At 37.7% G+C, this 22522-nt stretch overlaps 1 protein-coding gene across 1 annotated transcript; it reads left to right on the top strand.

Moving 5' to 3' along the window:
• The first annotated feature begins 1868 nt into the window (after window positions 1–1868).
• Window positions 1869–21965, top strand: LOC124369631 (C-type lectin domain family 18 member A-like). Its single transcript, XM_046827682.1, has 6 exons — window positions 1869–1964; window positions 2526–2697; window positions 5857–6045; window positions 7193–7257; window positions 8572–8680; window positions 21602–21965. The coding sequence occupies exons 1-6, from the start codon at window positions 1869–1871 to the stop codon at window positions 21829–21831; spliced, it is 861 nt and encodes a 286-aa protein (XP_046683638.1). The 3' UTR covers window positions 21832–21965.
• The last annotated feature ends 557 nt before the right edge of the window (window positions 21966–22522 follow it).

Below are 22522 nucleotides of genomic sequence, written 5' to 3'. Positions count from 1 at the left end.
CAAGAAATTTTAATTGATTCCATTGCCTTTAACAACTATTTTGTAAACATCGTGAGTACATTAAATGTAATCACTGATACGTATGTATTGCATAGACCAAATCTCTGAGCCCCTATAGTAAGTAAAATATTTCAATCATGTGTAAAGGCACAGTAAAATACATTTCTTATTGCTAATAATCTTTTTTTGTCTCTGAACAATTTGGATTTGTACCTGGTAAAAATACGCTTAAAGCTGTAGAAAATATTGTAAATGAAATACTAATAAACTTTGAATATAAATTATTGGCCTCAGCGTTATTAATTGAATTAACAACAGCTTTTAATTCCATGTGTAATGACCTTTTGTTTAAACAAGAAATTGTGTATCTACGGCATCAGGGACAGGGAGCTAAGGTTACTGCAGTCACATTTGACTATTAGAGAATTGGTTGTTTAGGGTGTGTATTATATTTTCATTGAACCATACGATTTACAAAGGTATCAACCTAATTAAGTTATTAGGTATGCATCTTGGCAGTAGGTTACGTTAGGATTGCTATGTGAATCAACTATGTGAAAAGTTGTCCGGAGTTGTTTTTCTTCTTAGGAAATTAAGAAGCTGTATTATTGCAGATAAGTTGTTAACCGCATATAATGAATTTTTTCATTCCCACGTAAGATATGGAATAACTAACTCTATGTGGCAACTGTTCCAGTGCACAAAATGCTGCAACATGACAAACAAGTTTTAAGAGCAATCAAAATCTTTTCTGATAGAGAGTCATGTTTATTAATTTTAAAAGAATTGAAAATAATTACTCTTCCAAATCTGTATATTTATTGCTTTTTGATCGATGTTAAGGGATCTTTAAATACCCTTCGTATATGTAAAAACTCATGATTATTTTAATAGGACAAACCTTCTTGACTTTAACAGTTAGATTAGAAAAAAACCAAAGGTAGACACATATGTGTATGATGAAGATTAAATGATTCAATAAACTGCCTAAATGTGTTTTTCTCATTTTAATAACTATTATATTTGTTTTTGCTGTTATTGAAAATGTTATTTTAATATTAGTATTTTATATCTGAAATAACATTATTGTCTTTTCTCCATGTGTTATCTGTTTAACAAAGTTCAGGCCATTGTTGCTTTTTAATTTAATTTTATCGTTAATCTGTGATTAAATTGTCTGTTAAAGAATGTATAGTTGTAAGTACTTAGAAAGTATGAGCAAAATAATTATAAGCCAATAACTTTGTCAATTACACTGTTTAGACTTCTTCACAACTTTGTCAATTACACTGTTTAGACTTATTGACAACTTTGGCAATTACACTGTTTAGACTTATTGACAACTTTGGCAATTAGACTTCTTGATTCTTGAAATACTTAATTTTTTATAAAACATAAAACACTTCAGAAAGCCAGTTGTAGCAGGCTTTTGGTTATCTTATTTTAAGCTTCTTTAATGTAATACCATGTTAAGTGTTTTAAATAAGCATTTTTGGTTTCAGAGACTTGAAAGATTTATATTTAAAAGTATGATTTGTGTATGACTTTTTATTTTGTCTGAATTATTCTTTTAGCAATGATCAAAATTTGTATGAATTGTAATTTTCAAACAACCGTGTAAGGAACAAAAAAGATATAAAACTTTTGTATGAATGAGGCAAATGTAAAATTATACGTCTTGCCTAATAAAAGAACAAAAAGAAAATCCTATGTTTTTTACCTTGGTTGAATAAAAGAAAATGTTATGTTCAATCATTATCTCATGGAACAAAACTTAATCTTCTCAGCGATTATGTTTTTGAAACGCAAGGTACTTTGCCCTGATAACAGTCGGGTACTTTGCCCTGATTACAGCCCAGATACAGTGCATGGCACACAGGGACTGCCTCGAGAGTCAGCAATGTGTGGACATGAAGTGTGCAGACCCTTGCCCTGGGGCCTGTGCCCACAACTCCTACTGTCAGGTGTTAAACCACATGCCCTTCTGCGCATGCCCTCCTGGGTTCGTAGGGAACCCGTTCACTGGGTGTACTCGACAGCTGCGTAAGTTATCACCAACCATATTATAATATTAGCAGATAGGAGTTGCGGTTGAAGCACGCACGCACTCTCACACTCACGAACGCAGAGGGATGTAGCCAGTACGGCAATTGCGGGCCCAGATTAATCGGTAACATCTTAAACTGACGAGTAAGCAATACACGTAATTATAGTATACGTTCTTTGGTATCAATTTTCTCGTTATGATGTTTACATTCTATATACATACATATCAACTGTAGGAAAAAATTATAAATCACAAAAATTTGAATTTTATTGGGGAACTGTAAGAGGTTACAATTGGCGGACTTGTGCGCGTATGTGTGTGTTTGTTTGTTTGTAATCTTCGTTCGTGTTGTTATTTATTAATACTACAGGTGATCTTCCGACAATAGTACAATAGTAGTAGGAATATTAAGACCTTATGAAAACCGAACACAACGAAAATTAATATTATATTCTTACAGTTCATACCCAGTGCTTAGAGAGCGACGACTGCCCTTCAGACAGGACTTGTGTCAAACAGAAGTGTGAAGACCCCTGCCATAACGTCTGCAGCGGCAACAACACCAGTTGCCAGGTCCGCAACCACATTCCTTACTGCACCTGCAAACAGGGGTTCTTTGGAGACCCACTCACTGCATGTAATTTTAAAACGTAAGGTTTTTTACTATCAGTGATATTTACATTTTTTAAATTAAAAGAAATCATGTAGAGTGTTGAGATTAGTTGAAGTAATACCGAATACTATAAAAATATAGCATGTAAAGTTTTACTTTTTTATTATAAAAGATATAAAAACATCTTAGAGACTCTGATTTGAATTATTCACCAAAACTTGATTTTGGGATTATTTGAATCGCTTTTTTTGGAGTCTGAATGTGTTTCAAAACTGAGTGTTTGCGCAAGCTCCTCAAAGGACCACTACGTAAACCAGATGGGGGTAAATTAAGCCGTAATACGCCGTAATCAGTACCTGACTCGGACAGTATTTGGCTAAAGATCTCAAAAGAAAATCGTGTGAGCAGATTTTTGCGCAAACATGGTCAATGTGCTCATTCCAAGCCAGCCCTCGATCAATATGTATTCGTAGGAATTTTGAAGAGCTGACTTCTTCCAGTCCACGTGGAGTCAGCCAAGAAGAAGGCAGGTCCACATGTTTACCCGCAGTGAACAATTCAAAATTCAAAACGTTGGTTTTTTAAGTGTTTTTTGTTAGATTGAGGCTGTGGAAGTATTGGACACAGTTGTTGATGTCTACAAAAGCCTGTTGTTCCAAAACGTCGTTTGAAATTGCATTGAAAAAGAGAGTCGTATCATCGGCAAACTGCACAGATACGACAATCGTCCATGCAGAAGCGACGATTTTATGTCGTTCATATAAAGCAGAAAAAGCACAGGACTGAGGATAGACCCTTGAGGGACTCCATATCTCAGGTCTATTGGTTTAGATGATTTATTTGAAATTTGAACAACTTGAGGTCTCTGACTTAGGAACGAGCTAAGCTATTTAAGAAGCAAGCCTCGAATGTCGTGGGATTCAAGTTTGTCGAGCAGTGTACCGTGATCGACGTAGTCGAATGCTTTGGACAGGTCTACACACACAGTCATTGTGTTGTTTCTACATTCAATACCCTCTAAAATCATATCAACAAGACTCGCAAATGCGTCTGTTGTCGATTTTCCCTTTCTGAAACTAAATTGCTCTCTTGAGAGCTGATTGAATTTGTCCAAAAAGTGAAGCATTCTTATATGAAAAAAACCTTTTCAAACATTTTACTTAGAACTGGCAAAATCGAGTCAGGCAGATAGTAATTCAATCTGGGTCGTCTTTCTTGAAAAAAGGATTTAATTTAAAGTGTACTAAATGGATTAAGTGTCTCAAAAAATGTTTGCAGCATATTTTTGAGCTTCGAAGACATTAAATTGAGGTCATTTGATTTTTGGCTGGGAGCTGCTGAATAATTCGGTGAAGCTCATCCTCAACGACGGGAGCCAACACCGACGATGTGTGGCTCTGACTTCGCAATTGGCATACTTGAGGTTCCGATGGCCGAGGACCCTGCCCATCAGCAACGGATGCAAAAATGTCATTAAACTGTTCGGCAATCTCCGTTTCATCATCCACAAACCTAGACCCAATTTTAATTTTTACTGGTTTTTAAGCTTTTTTTCGTTTTATTATGAATGATGCCTCAAGTTTTCTTGAAATGTTTTTTGAAGAGAGAATATATTTTGAGACATCATATGCTTTTACAGCAGGATGAATTTCGTGTATGTTTTTTTTAATTATTGAAAACAATTTAAGATTTTTCGTTTGAAGTGTTTTTGTAAATTACGGATAAAAATTTTAATTTCTCTCTAGAAACTAAAATACCCGCAGTGATCCAATTGTTTTAGGAGTTTTTTTTTCGCATACATTGATAATGTTTATAGGGCAGCAATTGTTAATGTGGAATGCTTTCTTTATAAAGGGAAGTTTTGAGGTGAGCGATGTTTCCTGGCCTCATGTCTATTACTGTTTGCTTAATTTTGGGCTCCCTTTTGAGTTATACCCCATTAATGACGCCTCCTTGGTCATAGTGGTCTGAGATAGCTGTATTCACTACAGCCACTGCGACACTTGAGTGGTTGGTGTCGATAGCAGATTGTGTTGTAGCCGTCACTCTCGTCAGGGTTTTGACTAGCAACCCTAGGTTAAATGGCCTAAGTAAATCGAATAATCAAATTGTAGAAAGGTGAGTGTTGTCTAACGCGTCAATTTTGAACCCTCCCATCATGACAAATTCCTGACGTTGGTTAGTCAGGCATGTCAATAATTTTTGAATTCAGAAAAAATGTATATATTTCCACTAGGAGACCTATAAATTCCGATCACGACTAATTTTGATTGTTGCGTTTGAAAGTTGCGGAAAGTTCAAACTGGTGTCCCGCAAGGTTCTGTTCTTGGTCCTAATGACTATAACTTATTTCTGTTTGCGGATGATATCTTTCCCTCCCAAAACGTTACTTGGGAATTGCAGTTGATCCTATATTAAACCTTTTTGATAATCTTGACAAAGTTTCAAAACAATTAATCAGCTGCTTATTTTTAATGTACACTCTGTCTCGTTTGGTAGTGAGAAAATTCTTTTAATTACCTATTATGGATGTTTTATCCTTATCTTAACTATGGATTGCCTATATGCAGAACAAAAAGTACAAAAACTCAATACATCCTCCGCCAGCAATAAGGGCATTAATTGTCATTTTCAAATTAAATCATGCGCAGTCCTGTAAAAATGTCTTTCGCCAAAACAATATTCTGACTTTCTCGTCTACTTACATTTTTTAATGTCTTTTCTTTTACAAAAAGTATTCACAACATTTCACTGTCACCAACAATGTTAATCATAATTACTATTTAAGGATTATAAATGACCTTATCTTACCTCGTCACAATATACCATTATTTGAAAATCAGTGCTTTTATGCCTGCATTAGTTTTTTGAACTCTTTACCTCTTTTACTTTAAAAGTGTTGCTGATGACAGGAAATTCCTGAATAAACTTAAATAGTTCCTTATTATAAAAGAATACTACAGTGTTCGAGAATACCTAAAGTGAGAAAAATGTTGACCTTTATAATTAGTTTACCTTATTTTAGGTTTCATTGGTAACTCTGTATTGATTTATTACTTTTATATACTACATCGTATGTACATGTGTTTGACGATTGTCCATGCATTTTATGTTTTCGACAATACATATATTGAGTACAAATAGTAGAATCTTCTGAAAAACAAACAGCACTAAAAATAATGTTATATTCTTACAGTTCATACACAGTGCTTAGAGAACGACGACTGCCCTTCAGACAGGACTTGTGTCAAACAGAAGTGTGAAGACCCCTGCCATAACGTCTGCAGCGGCAACAACACCAGTTGCCAGGTCCGCAACCACATTCCTTACTGCACCTGCAAACAGGGGTTCATTGGAGACCCACTCACTGCGTGTAAAGTACAACGTAAGCTCTTCTAATGTCAATACCAGTTGCGTGTTTTAGAATTTAAAAGGTTACTTATACCGTGTGAGTTGAATTAATGTAATACCAAATAATACAACAATATATAGTCAAATTGTACTAGTTTTCTAATTTACATTACATAAAGGTCATGTGCAGATGTTAAATATTTGGCAGATATAGCTCTTTTAATATGACAGACGAATCTGACACAGAATCTGATAGAAAGGTACACATGACCACTCAGTGTATACTGAGCGCTAGTGAAGGTGTCAACCCACAAAACGTCGTTATTGTAAAGTAATTTAATCAACTTAAAACAAGGGAAAGTTCTATAAAACACTTGATTTTATATAAGTTCATTTTTACTAATAAGATCCTATATATAACTAAGATAAAAATAAATTATAAATTCAAAATAATGTTTAAGCACACTTAAAACAAATCGTGTAGTTATACACATTTTATCAAAATGTAATTTTACAATATTTCAATCAAAGTGAGATACGTCTGTACCGGTCTAGTTTTGCATTTTACATGGTAGCTATTAAATCCTGTTGTGATGCATAACAATATTTTGTTTATAAATATGAAATGCGTTTTGGGAAACTATATTACTATTTAATAAATTTTGGTAAGATATTTCTTAAGTCGACTGAACACAAGGAAGTCTCCTTTAAGCTTATCCGTAAACAATTTAGATCAATAAAGACAAAACTTATCATTCACAGTCTTGGCTAATATAAAAACCAAATATTCTATTTATTACTCTTCCATGACCTTCGTTTACGTAATGATTTCAAATTTTTTGAAGCGAGAAATATTTTTTACTAATTTGGAATAGCAAAATGTTTAATTATTAATTTAAATATTTGGGGAGCTTCTTCAACCCCTAATTATAGAGAATTATAGGGGTGTTACGATAGGGAATTATAAAACATAATGTAGCTATCATTGGAAGGGTTACATCCATATGAATGTTCAGTTAGATTGCACAAAGTTATGAACAATATTTATGTAAATAAAAAAATAAGTTATATAAATATCGAAGAAAATGTATGGAAATAGTGAAGTCCGAAGTATTATAAGCATTAGTATTGTATATTATTGTTAAAAAACAATTTAAACTACTCATAAAAACCTTTTGCAGACGTTTCTGGAAGTTGGGCACCATACCCAGGAGCAAAGAAGCGCTATGAAGTGGTATCCGACCAGGTAAAAACTGTAAAAATAAAATTAAATCAGGCTGAAATGCGTATTGGCCTTTCCTTCTTCAACATGTTAATATTGCAATTAAAATAAGTATGAAGAATTAATACCTTTATTATTTGCTAAAATTCATTTTTTTCTTAGAAATTGATATCTATATCGCTCCAGCGATCAATGAAAAAAGTGTACAAATGCTTCACCTGAAGTGAGAACCATGGATATTCCGATGTTGGTTATATGTTTAGGATGTATGTATACAATTTCAAAATAATAATAACAAATTATACGTACTTATCTATTTATATGTAAGTCTTAAATTAAATCAACTTTAGTGATCAAAATTGGATTCTTCGTTTTTGGGAAGATGGTGTGTATAAGAGCTCCTTAAATATAGTGCGTTAGTTACATAATTTGCTACAAATTAAAAGGTTACCCGTTTAATAGATCTATAAACATTTTTTGAATACCATTTCTGAATATGTGCTCATCCAAAATAGTAATTTTAATAATTTTTTTAAGTTTGTCTTTGATGATGGCGATGTTATGTAGATTTCCGACCAATTGCCTCCGCTCAGTGAAAGGATATTTCATTAATAATACGTTTTGTGAGCTAAAATCTGATCTATACTTAACGTGGTTATCAAATATATCACGTGACTAGAATCCAGGTTAAAATAAACAATTCTTACCGTAAGAAGGCCCACTCCCATCCAGTGATTTACCACCATCTTCTTTCTTTTTTGACAATCACAAATTTTGACAAGTAAAAGAAATCCAGACATATACTAACAAGACACTGGTAGGAAAACACAAACAATAGATAGTAACAGAAATCTAACAAAAAGAAATTAAAAATGGTACTCAATAAAAAGAATCAGTAACATAATTTCACTTTTAAAACAAAGTGTAACTACATTGTTTGGATAAATATGGATACAAACTAGGCTCTATATCCATAGAGTCTTTTGCCAGTAATACATTGGCAATAAAATAGATTAAAATTACACTGACCCCTGTTCAGTTGTTACAGGTTAGTAATTGTAGATGTACTGATCATTATCATTTAGCAGTTTATACTTACAAGATAGTGGTGGTGACACACTATCGTTGTGATTTCTAACCTATATGTGTCATAACGCTTACAGTATAGTTACATTTGATAATTCTCAATTAAAATTGTAGTTTTGATTTTACAGTCTACATAATTAATAATTAAGTTCAGTTTCTTAGGAAAGTTCACACTCAGTTTTATCTTACAGTTACTATTCAGATATTAGTGCTACTGTACAATAAATTAGTGTTTAACATATTTTACAACAGTTAAACTGGTATGGCGCTGTGATTGATTGTAAGAATCGTGGCGGACGTCTTGCCACCATCTTGAGTGACGAGGAGAACGAGATGGCTAGGCAGAAGACCAAAGAGTTGGGTAAGATCATATTCTTTCCCTCTTACTGGTAAACGTTTTATTCCATGTAGATATTCTAAAACATGTTTCATTTGAAATAAAAACTGTTATTACTCCTTCAACAAATACTTAGTAAATGAAAAGTAATCTGCAAGTCTCGTCAAAAATTTGCGATCAATGTTTTATTATTCGGAGATATATTTTGTGCCAAAATTATGTTATATGATAATTAGCTTAAGATTAATAATTGTACATAAGAAATAAATGTAATTTGATTTATTACAACTCAGAGCCACATTTAAAACATCTTACAGTGCACAAGCAAGCAAAATAATCAATATAACAGTATATAAACTCCAAGAAACTATAATTTACGATAGAGTTTCTTTCTAGCAAAGCATAACTCAACTTCATTTAAAAAAATATAAAGTTTATTAACAACCATTTAAAATTTTTTTGCAAGGAATATTTTCCTTATCCAATAACTTAAAAAAACGCCAACATCAAATATCTATACAATTAATGATTTCTGACTTATTTAAAGAATAAGAGAAGAAGGGAAGTGCGTCACGATGCGAAAAGATCTGGGTGTCCCTTAAGAAGCCTTTGCTATCACCTACTGTAGCCCAACTATTCAATTCTATACAGAGAGCCTAGTTCTTAGTAGTTAGTTCAATAAATCCGGTATCCGATAGGCTCATGATATCTCTTGCTTGTAAGAACCATAAGATCAGAAACAGTTAACAATTCTGGATATTTTATACGGACTATTAACACTTTTAAATGTAATTATTTCGCGTATCTCGATCCACTTTAAACGTCCCAGGTTTTACAAATATCCATTGAATCCTCTGTATCCACAAGCTGAGATAATATTTATGTAAAGCCTGCAATGTTCGTTTTGTTTAGATTAAGGTTGTGAAATATTATAATGTATTGTGAGCAAGGGCTGCTGTGAGAGGATTTAATAATAGGTTAGATTGGCAATAAACACCCTCAAATGAACCAACAAATATTTTATTTGTAATAGCATCTCATTATATTGATTATTATTTTATATAACAATGGATATCATCAACCGACATATTGAGCACAAACTTTAATACCTTAATACTTTGAACACGTGTTTAATATTTTATTATTCATTACGATATATGTTTATTTTAATTAACTATAACATTCACTAGTAATTTTTGTAGTGTTGCAATAAATATGTGTTCATGGACTAACGTTAGAAAACTTTCTTTTAAAATATCTAAACATAAATTTACATGATTAAAACAAATGAGTAACTTTTCCAAATTGAGAACATTGAAATAAAATATATGAAATAAGAAAATATGATTTTCAATATTAAACTATTCATTTGATTTCTACACATTATAATCTTTTATTTTCATTACTTTAGGTACAGGTACCTTGCAATTGTAAATGAGACGTATTAAAATGATCAATGAACCCTGATATATAATACTACGTTCCTAAAATTAAATACAAGATTATCTTAACTTACATTTGTTTGCACTTGACACTTATTACGACTAAAAGATTTTTCCCCACATACGAACACAAACACTGGCACTCCCGAACGTCGCTTTTCGAATCCCGTCCTCGACTTTCTCCTCTCCTCCTTCTTCCTCATTTTTGATGTTGTTCTCCCGCCAGCTCATGACCACGCCTCTGCCAAATCTCTCCATCACAATTGGTGGGTACCAATTTTTCATATCAGCATGGCTGTCCCTTACATCGTCGCATGATTTTTTAGAAATAAGCATTTCCGCTGCTTAAACAAGCATTTCCTGTTTGTTCATCATCGGTGTCTGGGCGGATGTGCGTATCCACTTACATCCGGAGGATGTTTGTATCGAATTGTAATACAAGACTTCCTTTCCAGTAACTATCTGTACATTGATTCTATGAATTTTGTTATACTAAAATTACGTATGTCTTACATTCCTCTGGCTTAATGAAGATTCTACCTACGAATCGAACTTATTGTCTAATTTAGGTTATCCATTGGGTAGTCACGTACTGTAGGCTTCAGGAATTTTATTTTGATGTTGTTAATGTGGATGAAGTAGAGGGCTATAAAAAGAAGAAATGTTAATATAGAAGTCCCGGTTAATAAAATGTACAAAATGAGTTCCGTGTTGTTTACTATGTTGTTGTCGTCATGTCTTAGCTGGATGTGTTGTTGTCTTTGTAGATTGTGAACGAAGTAGGTGGGTGTCGATAAGGTCCAGTTTTCATCCAAGATTTCATGGAGGTGTTGGAATTCTTCTCTTGTTTCTGATTCGAGGGGTAATATGGAGTGAAATTTTGACCAAGAAATGGGCAGAAGATGTGTTATTTTATAGTTGTAAGGGTTTTGGAACCACATGGTATTACTGTGTTAATTCTTCGTGGTGTAGAGAACATTCACAGGGTAGGATGATTTCTAGAGTTCCTGTGTTGTTCGGTTTTTGGATGTAGTGATGGGTCTTCTGATGTGAGCATACTACTTTCAGGTTTGTTTGGATATTTGTTACGAGAAATTTGTTCGGTGAGACTTGTATTACTAAAGGCATCGGAGTTTCGATGAAGCAGGTGAATGCGCAGGTAGCTCGGAGAGTAGGTGGTGTTGTTGTGTTGAGAATGCTGTGTAGACATCTTAAGGACTGATCACTGTTGACTGTTGCCCTGGGAATCAAGCAAAGTGGGAGTGTATTTTGGTTATAACGTTTGTCTTCTGGATGGATGGCTGTGGTGAAGTCTTGTGTGCTTATGACGATAGATTTTTCATGTGTAATATAACATAGTTTGTCTTGCCAATGGAGAGGGATGGGTATGTTCTGAAATACCTTATATGTGAGGGTAGACTGTTTTAAGGGATATTTATAAGCATGTATTGTTGCGTGATAGTGCAAGTAGTGATTTTTAAGTTATAGTATAAGGATAACTTTGTTAATAGCTAGGATGTAGGGTTAGGTTTCGTGGTTGTGTGAGGATGGTTAAATTTTTTAGGTAAATAGTGAGGTTACTTCTGCGAATTTCCCTCATATTGTCGTGATAATAGTTGTAATATATATCTCCATGTTTGCTGTGCTAAGGCGTAGGTTTGTTTGAGATTGTTGGGTGTGGAATTTTTTGTTCTGTTCTTTCATGGTTTTTAAACTGCTGTGAACCTTGTCTACTAGGATTGATACTCCGTCACTGAAATTCTTTATGATGTTTGTAGTAAGTAGGAGGTCTTGATGGTCGGTGTCCACTGTATCTATAAATGCATTCGTGTGCTGTGTAATCTCTTTCTCGTTGTCTACCAAGTCATGTATTTGGTGTTCTGTCGCAATGTTACAACACCATTCGAAGAAATCTCCGACGAACGTGAGCGATCTTCTGTTTCTATCAGGTTGTTGTCATTGGATGAATGGGAGGTGTTCTGCTACCATTTGTTGATGTATGATGGTTTGTAATGTGTAAAGGTTGTTCTGTATCTTTTAATAGGTTTGGAAGTCGTTGAGGTTTTTAGGGCAGAAATTCAGAGAGGGTTCGTTTTTGGTAAATTCTGCTGTGTGTTGAAAGGAATTTTGTATATGATAGGGATGGAACTGATATAAGGTAGTGTCTGAGGCACTGGAGTAAAGTACGCTCCTGTGAAGATGTGTAGTAGAGGCTTATTGGGTTCTCCTGTGTTGTGTTGATGTGATGGCAAAGGTGGTCAAAAGAGGCATGGCAAGTGCTGTCAGTAGTAGTAGTAGGAAGTGCTGTAAAGACTTCATCTGCCTCGTGGGTGGTCGGGATCGGTTAGAGTGCTGTAGACTAGTGTCTTGTAGATTGGTGTCTTGTAGACTGATTTCTCAGGTTGTAGTTGGCTTTTTGGTGTCAGAATTCCAAAACTCAATATCTACAAGTTACATATATATTTTTTTGTTAATATTTTATAATTGATACATATTTATGCCTAAGGTTTTTATGTACAGAAATCTTTTATTGGCCTCTCGATGGTGTGTCGTATTTCCCAAGCTCTATGTAATAATTTTTTTAAGCATCTTAATCTCTAGTGTTCTTAAATAAGGTTCGAAATTATATATATATTTTTTTTGCGTTGGGGTATTGGGGTGGATTCACAGATCCTCACACGTCAACCTGAGCTTATTGTGTGCCCCTTTGATGTTAGAAGGGTAAGCCTATCTTTGTGCCTTTAATTAGGCTAAGAAGCTTTTCCCCGATACTATCTGGTTCGTCGCCTGGTTTTTTATCACCGAAAAGAGCCGTTCTCCTTGCTCCCAGTCTCTCACAGTCCAGTATTATGTGTTTTGCAGTCTCTTCAGACTTATTGCAGAGTCTACACTCCGAGTCCTCATTTCGTAAACCTAGAGTGTTTAGGTGTTTCCTGAAGTGGCCGTATCCAGTGATCAAGGCAATCACTTGCTTAACCTGATTCCTGCCCAGCCCCATCAGCCAACTGGTGAAGCCGGAGCTAGAATTAGCAAGCAGTCTTTTGCCGAGTGCTTGTACTTGGTGACTCTGCTCCGCAAGCGGTGTGTCTTCCTGGACCATTTGTTTATACTTTGATAAGCAGTTGACTTGCTTATACCACAACTCGGTTCTGGACCGGTGTATGGCATGCTTGTTCCGATTTTGGCAAGCCTATCGGCGCATTCGTTGCCACCTATGCCTGTATGGCCCGGTACCCAACCAAGACGTACAAAGTTGCGTGATCCAAGCTTGCAGAGAGTGTTGAAGCACTCCCACACAAGCCTGGATGAAATGCTGTTGGAGTCAAGAGCTTTAAGAGCTGCCTGACTGTCTGACATTATGCAGATGTTCTTTCCCTGGTACCCCCTGGTGAGGCCTAGCTTGGCACAGGCCAGGATACCATAGATTTCGGCTTGAAATATGGAGCAGTTCCGTCCCAAACTGCCGCAAAGGGCAGTTCTAGGGGATTGACTAAACACTCCATATCCGGTTCTGCCCTTAATAAGCGAGCCATCCGTGTACCAGACAAAGCTCTTTCTTATTGTTGTGATGTTATCTTGCGATTTCCACTCATCTCTGGAGTAGAAGTCAACAGAGAATGGCTTATTGAATACGAACTCCGTTCTCATCATGCCTGAGACCATTTCGAGAATAGCGTTTGGGTTTACAGCTTCGGTGATGGTGCCGTGGCCCGTTTTAGACGTTCCATTCCTCCACAAGTCAGCAACCATCAGCCGATAAGCTGACTTACGCGCTTCAGCTTTTATATAGACATCAAGAGGCAGAAGTCCTAAAGCCACCTCGAGGGTCGCTGAGGGACTGCTCCTAAATGCTGTGGTTGCAAAGATTGTGCCAAGCCTTTGTAAGCTTTCGAGCTTGGCTTTAGCAGTTACCTGATTCACCTTTGTCCACCAGACTAATGAACCATAAGTGATTTGAGGCCTTACAACTGCTTTGTAAAGCCATAGTGCTATATGGGGTTTTATGCCCCATGAGATTCCTGCAAGTCTCCTGGACGTCATGAGCGCCCACTTTGCTTTGTGCAGGATATTGTTAAGATGATCATTCCACGTAAGCTTATGGTCTAGAGTCAGTCCTAAGTATTTGACTGTCTTTGACCACTCAAGCTGTGTGGATGCGAGTTTCAGCCTGGAAAGAGACTCTAGGTTCTTTTTCCTAGTGAATGGTACAACTACTGTCTTAGAGGGATTTACTTTCAGTCCCTCTCCATGATACCAGTTGTGTACATGTTGAAGGTTGGTATTCATGATATCAACAACAAAATTTGTATGTTTTCCCTGTACCATAAGGACTATGTCGTCTGCATATCCTTGGACATAGATTCCATTGTTAGTAAGGTCCTCAAGTAGACCATCTACTACTAGATTCCACAGTAGAGGTGACAGGATGCCTCCTTGAGGGCATCCCCTTGTGGGTGCGATCACAAGCGATTCTTCATTGAGATCGGCCCTGATCCGTCTGGAGCACAGCATGGCCCTAAGCCACCGGCACAGATCTGGCTCGAGGCCACGTCGCTGTGCTCCACTTACCATCGCAGTGAATTTAGCATTGTCAAAAGCTCCTTCAATGCCTATGAAGGTGCACAATGCCAATTCCTTGGCGGACAGGCTATCCTCAATCCTACTGACTAGTTGGTGCAGTGCTGATTCACAGGATTTGCCTTGCTGGTATGCGTGTTGGTTGCAATGAAGGGGAGTGTCTGAGAGAACTCCCTTTCTCAGGTGCCTCTCTACCAGTCTTTCTAATGTTTTCAAAGACCACCCTGTTGAGACGCCAGACTTGTTGTATGTACCCATAAGCTAGGCTCGCCCTGAATAGTTCACATAGAAGGGTGAAGAGATTCTCCGGCCCTTGTTGAAGCAGGGCCGGAAAGATTCCATCCCCTCCTGCAGATTTGAAAGGGGCAAATTTGGAAATTGCCCATTTGGCTTTAGAGAGAGTGACAATCCTTCTGGCAATGGCCCAGCTACCACGATAAGCTCTTGGCCATGAGCCTGCCTCGTAGTTACCAGAAGTTCCAGTGTCGTCATTCTCAAAGATGCAATCAGGGAAGTGAGTCTCAAGGAGAAGTTTTAGGCTGTCACTAGACCCGGAAGTATATTGACCTCCCTGGGACCTTAAAGATCCCAAGTGACAGGTTGGACCTGAGGCTAGTAAACTTTGCAGTCTAGCTGCCGCGCTTAATTCATTTACCTCCTGTGTAAACTGCCTCCAGGAACTTTGTTTTGCCTTTTTGATTGCTAGGCTGTATTCTGTTAGAGCTCTATGATAGGACTCCCAGATACCGATCCTTTTGCATTGATTGTGCAGCTTCCTAACATTAGCCCTTTTGCGAGCGAGGTCCGCAGTCCACCACTTAGTATTGGTTCGACTCTTCCCCCGTCGCAATGGACAATTGTCGTGGAAGCTATTGATTATAGCATTCTGCATGTCAGAAGCTATCTGATCTATGTCTGTGAAGCATCGCACCCTTCCACCTACCGATCCCAAATGTGACTGAAGGTCAGACTTATATCCCAACCAGTCAGTCCTCCTGGGCTTGCGATAGAGGACTTCTGCAGCTTCATCTTGCAAGTTGAAGCGGATATACCTGTGATCTGATATTGAGGCCTCTTCGCTTACGTGCCAATTATCAACCATTCCAAGTATACCTTGTGTGCAGATTGTTATATCAATAACGTCCTCCGTTTAAAGGTTATTTTTGACGATGGAAGGATTGTGAAGGAAACAGGATTTTTCCGGACATTTGCCATCGTTCAGTGAAACAAGAAAACAGTAACACTACGTTTCGAGATCTGCAATCTGATCTCTTCTTCAGGTAAAGAACTAACCTAATACATAATTACAAACTAAGTTAAAATAAACAAATCTTACTAAAGCGTTGTGGCACGCCTAAGTCAGGAATCACAACCTACATGTTGTTGTCAACTTCACTAACACTAAAGACATGCACTTAATACAAAACTATACAAAACACTAATCATTAAAAGTAAACTACGGAATACAGGTCACAATGCGTCTTCACTCGTCTACTGACCACCTACGACTGACCAGAGGGACTAGCCAATGGCAATCGTGACGGCTGGCTAAAACAAGATGGCGGAAATACAAGGGAAGGGGAACAGGAATGGGCCCTTTCGTTATTATTGGTTCATGCGAGATGAACTTCTTAAAGCCATATTGTGACTCCGCATTTGTTTATTACAAATATCCGATCCGTTTGATACTTTTGGTTTTCTCTTTAGTTCATTTTTTAGAATTGGCAACCAAAGCGGCCTAATCTCGACTGATGGTTGACTGATTGGTTGGTCTGCCAATTTAATGTATGTTGCCTCAATTAATTTCCTTTTGAAGAAATGTGGTTCCCGATGTATTATGTGGGCTTCATCCCAATTCATATGATGGTCTTCGGACCAACAATGGTGTGCAATTTTTGACTTTTCTGTGAAACCCTTTCTCGTGGTTTCTTTGTGTTCTTTTATCCTTACGTTTAGTGGTCTTTTTGTCTCGCCTATGTATTCCCTATTGCAGCTACATTTTATACTGTAAACACAGTTTTTGGAATCCTGTGTGCCATTTTTTGGTTTTGTTTTTACGAGACTTTGTCTAAGAGTGTTGTGTGTTTTAAACGCGGTTCTAATGTTGTACTTTCTACCTACTCTTCTAATTTTCTCCGATAATCCCGGCACATAAGGGATTGACATAAACGCAAATTTATCACAAATCTGTTTTTCTGACTCAGGAATGATTCCTTGTATTTCCGCCATCTTGTTTTAGCCAGCCGTCACGATTGCCATTGGCTAGTCCCTCTGGTCAGTCGTAGGTGGTCAGTAGACGAGTGAAGACGCATTGTGACCTGTATTCCGTAGTTTACTTTTAATGATTAGTGTTTTGTATAGTTTTGTATTAAGTGCATGTCTTTAGTGTTAGTGAAGTTGACAACAACATGTAGGTTGTGATTCCTGACTTAGGCGTGCCACAACGCTTTAGTAAGATTTGTTTATTTTAACTTAGTTTGTAATTATGTATTAGGTTAGTTCTTTACCTGAAGAAGAGATCAGATTGCAGATCTCGAAACGTAGTGTTACTGTTTTCTTGTTTCACTGAACGATGGCAAATGTCCGGAAAAATCCTGTTTCCTTCACAATAACGTCCTGTCTAATTCGTGTTACGAACGTAGGGCAGTTACCATTATTACATATAAATAGGTCCCTACTTAGAAGAAATTGTAAAAGTGCCTCACCTCTGGGGTTAGTGTTGGTGCTGCCCCATCCAGCAGAGTGATGGGCGTTGGCGTCACAACCTAGAAGTAGTTGTTGATGTCTGGCTTGTGCTTCTTCCACCAGGAGCTCTAGGTCTCTTGATGGAGGGAGTTCTCTGGCATCATATGGCAAGTATACGGAGCCTACAATTGTGCTCTGTACTATGCCTCCATTCTTCCAGGTCAGTGTGCCCACAGTGAGATCTCAGGAGCAGAATTCGTTGAGGGTTAGAAAATCCAAGCCTCTCTTCAACAGGATGCAGGTCCTGACATTCCTTAGATAGATACAATAAATTAACTTACCTTTGGTTTCATTTAGGCCCGCCACTCTCCCTTGGTGAAGCCATGGTTCTTGAATTAATGCTAGATCAAATCCCTCCTGGAGGAAGAACTGGCAGAAGGCTGCCAAAGCAGCCCTACTGTGCTGTAGGTTGATTTGTAGGACTCGTGGCATTGTCCTTGACCGTCGAGAAGACAATTGGGACCTGCCAGAGTCCTAGGTTGGCTCTACAGTTGGAAGCCTTCACAGCCTTGTAGCAGACCTCGTCCAGGAAACAGACGAATCCGTAACCTTTCGGATCTGGCTTGGATGGAAGGATTTTCCACTCGTTTACATTTAGGTTGGGATTCTGCTTTTTGAACATTTCAAGTACCTTTTCAGGTGTCTTCTTCAGAAGCTTCGGGTGAGCTCTGAAAAACACCCTAGTGGACCTCAAGATGTCCTTACGCAGACCCACTCTCAGAGAGATGTCGTCTCCCAGAGGTTTTATTCTTAGAATAACTTCTTCCAGCCAACGTTTGGTGTGCTCGTTGATGCAGGAAGCAATTAAAACACCTTTCTCTAGGTAGGTGCCCGCAAACGACGGAACGGAACCATCCTCCAGGGGTTGGATTTCTTCCATAATTGCGTCCTCGATGGCTTCTCCTTGCTCTGCACTAAGCTTCGCCTCCGGGTAGCCTTCGAGGGCTATGGCCATTTTGATCGCCGCGACCTCTCTGTAGGTAGCCTTGGATGTGCTACCAGAGGCCTCGGGATCGTGGGCTTCCGGCTTTTGGATTACCCTCCTAGCCTTCTTTTCGGGCCCCTCAGCGGAGAGTGGGGTGGCCAAGGTGCCTCTGGGGCGTTTGGCCGACCCCTCCCCCGCCTTGGTGCCCGCAGTTGGGCCCGGAGTTGAGACCTCCTGCCGTTCTAGGTTCTTTTTCTTCTTTTTCCCCCTCCTCCACTTGGAAGGGTCAAAAGCTTCACCCTTTTCAAGAAGTTTAGCCTTTAGTGCTTCTCTCCTTTGAGCAGTGGTGAGATTAGGCCTCTTCATTCTGAGGTTGCCGAGTTGCTCTGTGGTATCATCTAGCGTACCTGTAGACATGGGAGTGCTTGGGATGTTGAGGAGCTGATCTTCTAAATCTTGAAAGGCTTTTGCTTCCTCAGCGCTTGTACTACCTTCCTCAGATAAAGCCTTTGCCATGTATGGGAGCTTCAGTGTGCATTGGAACCTCCTGTGTTCCTGAGGCACTTTGTTGAGGAGAAGGTAGGGATGTTGGCATAACAACCTCTTGAGTTGTGTTACCAGGTGATGGTGTATGCGAGGTAACTTCAGGAGCTACCTCAGCAGGAAGAGGTAGGTTAGAAACAGCTTCAGGAGCTGTTTCAAGGGTTGGTTGGTTTTGGTTTTTGTTTTTGTTTTTCATCATGATGTTCCCACGAGTAGCTAGTAAATGGAAGGTCGACCCAGACAGAGCCCCGCATGCCTGGGTAAGCTGCTTTAAACTGGAGGGTCGCCGGTATCCAGAGTCCGCATAGTACAAACTGGTTTGCCACCAGCCATTCAGCCCTGGCCTATGCTGTTCCACCGTGGCTTGGCCCCTAGTGGGAGAAATGAAAGGAGAACTAAATCGAAGGGTTGAGGAAGTTTACCTCAGATAGAAGAGAGTGAAGAAGAAAGATAGGCTGACACATAGAAAAGTGTGCCAGCCATAGGCCTCCAGAACAAGAAGAGAAGGGATCTGGAGCATTAGCTAGGGTACCTCGGGGTCGCCACTACCCGTACGGCCTCGAAAGTAAGACCGCCCCTGAGGGCAAATTATATCATATTAATTTATTATATTACAAAACGATACTACGCACCTTTGTTTCTGAGGAATATCTAATATCCCTTCTTTGTGCTTATTGTCCATAGTCATTATTATGATCGTAATATATGTTGCAAAATCAAGACTGTATAGTTTTTTAATGAGCAATATTGCCGTGCTAATACATGCTATGTTAGATATATGTTACTTTCCTTCAATGTTATATTAGCTATGTAACATTTAAACATGTCATATAAGTCATTTACATGTCATATATTGTATCCTAGGATTATATAATATAGAACATGTATGTCTCTTTCTTTGAGATGCATCTCATGAAAATTGAGTCCTTGTAAGGTATATTATGTTAACATTGTTATCTACTAACATAAATAAATATGATATATGTAGTACACTTTATCATATTGTATATTCCTTATTACTAGGCGATATATACACGTATCTCTCAGGTAAGTATAAATATGTACGTTGTGTCAAGTTAGAGTACGCTTTGTTAATGTAGTAAACGAGTACGTGGGAAACATTACTTGTATACTAAGCCGTCTGAACCACCAGGGCCCTTGGCGATCCAGACCGCTGGTACAAGGCAATGCCCCCTAGTCATAGTCACAACACAGTCGGTGTAGTATAGCGTGGGAAGTTAGTTGAGTTAGCAGAAAACTTATCCATCTGGGAGACATACCAGAGTCAGGGTGAGGTCATTGTCGCCATTACCCGGGGCCTACACTATGTAAGGTTGGTTTTGTTTAGATTAAGGTTGTGAAATATTATAATGTATTGTGAGCAAGGGCTGCTGTGAGAGGATTTAATAATACAGGTAGGTTAGATAGGTAGGTTACACCCAATACGTAATTATTAGTATTTTGTTATACTAATAATTACATATGTCTTACAAGCCCATATCATTCACATATTATCAAGTATCTGATGTCATACCGATGGTTTAATAATCCATAATACCCAGGAGGACTGACTTCTGGGTTGCATAAGAACCACTACTACCGGGGTACTTCTGAGGTATAAACCTTCCAGGTGAACCTACACAGGGTTCAGCACAAACAGATGTGTTGTTTATATTTGGGACACCTTATGGATATCCAGGATAAAATGGTATAAATACGTATAGATGATTGTTGGAGTGGGTTGTGCTCCCTTGATGACAAGGGCTGTTACTAACTTAAACATGAAGGAGTAGTAACATGAAGGCTGTTACTAACCTACCCGCTTTGACTGGAATACACTGGAACAGTGGTACCCTTCCCTCCTTTCACCCTTAGTAACATGGCTGATACAGAACCCTCTAATCCTTCCTCATGGATTCTCGACAGGAAGGGGACCCTCTTCCCAATATTTTCCACCCTGGAAGCAAGCGTAAGGGTCCCTGTATTGTATTGTGAACAAAACAATACAAACACTGATAGATTATATGTTTGTAAAAAAAGCGACAGTTAGTCAACAGATAATTTTGGCAATACTAAGTTAGATGATAGCGCATCTCACTCATTGAGGTTTGGCCGAGAGTTAGAGTGTATTTTTAGATTGGTTTTACGGTTTAATCATAGTGTCAATGAGAAAATTGCATAATAAATAAATTAAATGTAAACAATCTGAATAAAATCATAAGAGATTTATACATTAGAAATATTAAAGCATGTAGTATAACTGCCTCAACACCATTTAAAAGTAAATTGGCATGTAGACCTTTTTATTATAACACTGCTATTAAACCAACTTAATAAAATAATGTAAAATTGGCTAGAAATTTCATTTCTAAATAAAGAACAATTAATTCTATAATGGTACTGTCCAACCATGGAATATGGCTGAGCGTCACTAAAGTACGTCCCTCAGTAGGCTGACACAATTTCTCTTTTACCTGCTGGGGGAATGTAAACTTTTCTTTTCTGTATCATTATCTCTCTGTCCATCTATCTAAATGTTTGGATATTACAATGAGGCAGTTTCAAATTTTTCATGGAACCTCGACGAAGACTGTTAATTCCTTATAAACGAGAAGAGAAAAAGTTGAGTTTTGAAAGTTAACTAACAAGCTTTTGTTGTGATAAAAGGTCGAACTTCACTCAATGTGTGTCTAACTGTAGTGTCAATTCCAGACTCAATCGATTATTTTTGGGTGTCGGGGATAAACATTGACAAGAACACCACGTGGATGTGGGCAACCACGGGGAGACCGTTCACGTTCACGGACTGGATTGACAACCAGCCAGATAACTGGAAGGGGAACGAACACTGTCTGATGCTCAATACCAATGATCTGGGCCACATCTGGAACGACTATGACTGCTTGTCAATCATCAACTACATTTGTGAATATTATGATTGAGTGTTTCTGTAGGCTTTTAAGCACTATAGTAATTTCCACAATCAATCTTTTGTTTTTAGTTCAACAATAAAAAATCGAAATTTAACCTTTTAACTAATAAAATCTTTGTAATTAAACAAATGTGTAAGTATCAATTTATTGTGATGTTTATTGATGATTATCCAGTGACACCTTTGATTGGCAGCACAGTACAATACGTTTAATTATTATTTTTTGACTGACTTCAAAAAAGAGGTTGAGTAATTCGACTAAGACATTGATAGACACTGAACTTACAATTTGAACCACAGAAAACTCCTCACGGTCAAGGCATTCAATACGACACCTCTTTGTAGAATTTTCGAAACATAAAACCAATTACCTCAAAAATATTTTATGTCAAATTTTGTACTTTACTTAAACGTACCATTAATATACCCCTGCAAATTACTGTATTCATAGCTGTTAGCTGATGGGTCATGTGACACCTCACAGCCTCTATAGCCTGGTGGCCAGCTTGTTATATTTCATCAGTTAACAAGGCTATTACAGAGAACTATAGTCTAATTTGTTGTAAGCAGCCGAGATATAAAGTCCAAAATTAGGAAGAAATTAGGTAGGTTTCCACCAACCACCGCATAATCGTACACGACTAAACATGGTGATGAACGTCTTTAAGGGAAAATTCTACTCTTACTTAAACGTACCAAAA

This window comes from Homalodisca vitripennis, chromosome X, assembly GCF_021130785.1.
Source record: "Homalodisca vitripennis isolate AUS2020 chromosome X, UT_GWSS_2.1, whole genome shotgun sequence".
NCBI lineage: Eukaryota > Metazoa > Arthropoda > Insecta > Hemiptera > Cicadellidae > Homalodisca > Homalodisca vitripennis.
The sequence above is the reverse complement of the archived record's forward strand: the minus strand, read 5'-3'. Positions and strand labels throughout refer to the sequence as shown.

Coding starts and splice junctions, on each gene's coding strand:
- LOC124369631 (XM_046827682.1), top strand. CDS start 1,869: ATGGCACACAGGGACTGCCTCGAGAGTCAGCAATGTGTGGACATGAAG. Junction 6,046..7,192: donor CACTGCGTGTAAAGTACAAC/GTAAGCTCTTCT, acceptor AACCTTTTGCAG/ACGTTTCTGGAAGTTGGGCA. Junction 7,258..8,571: donor ATGAAGTGGTATCCGACCAG/GTAAAAACTGTA, acceptor ATTTTACAACAG/TTAAACTGGTATGGCGCTGT.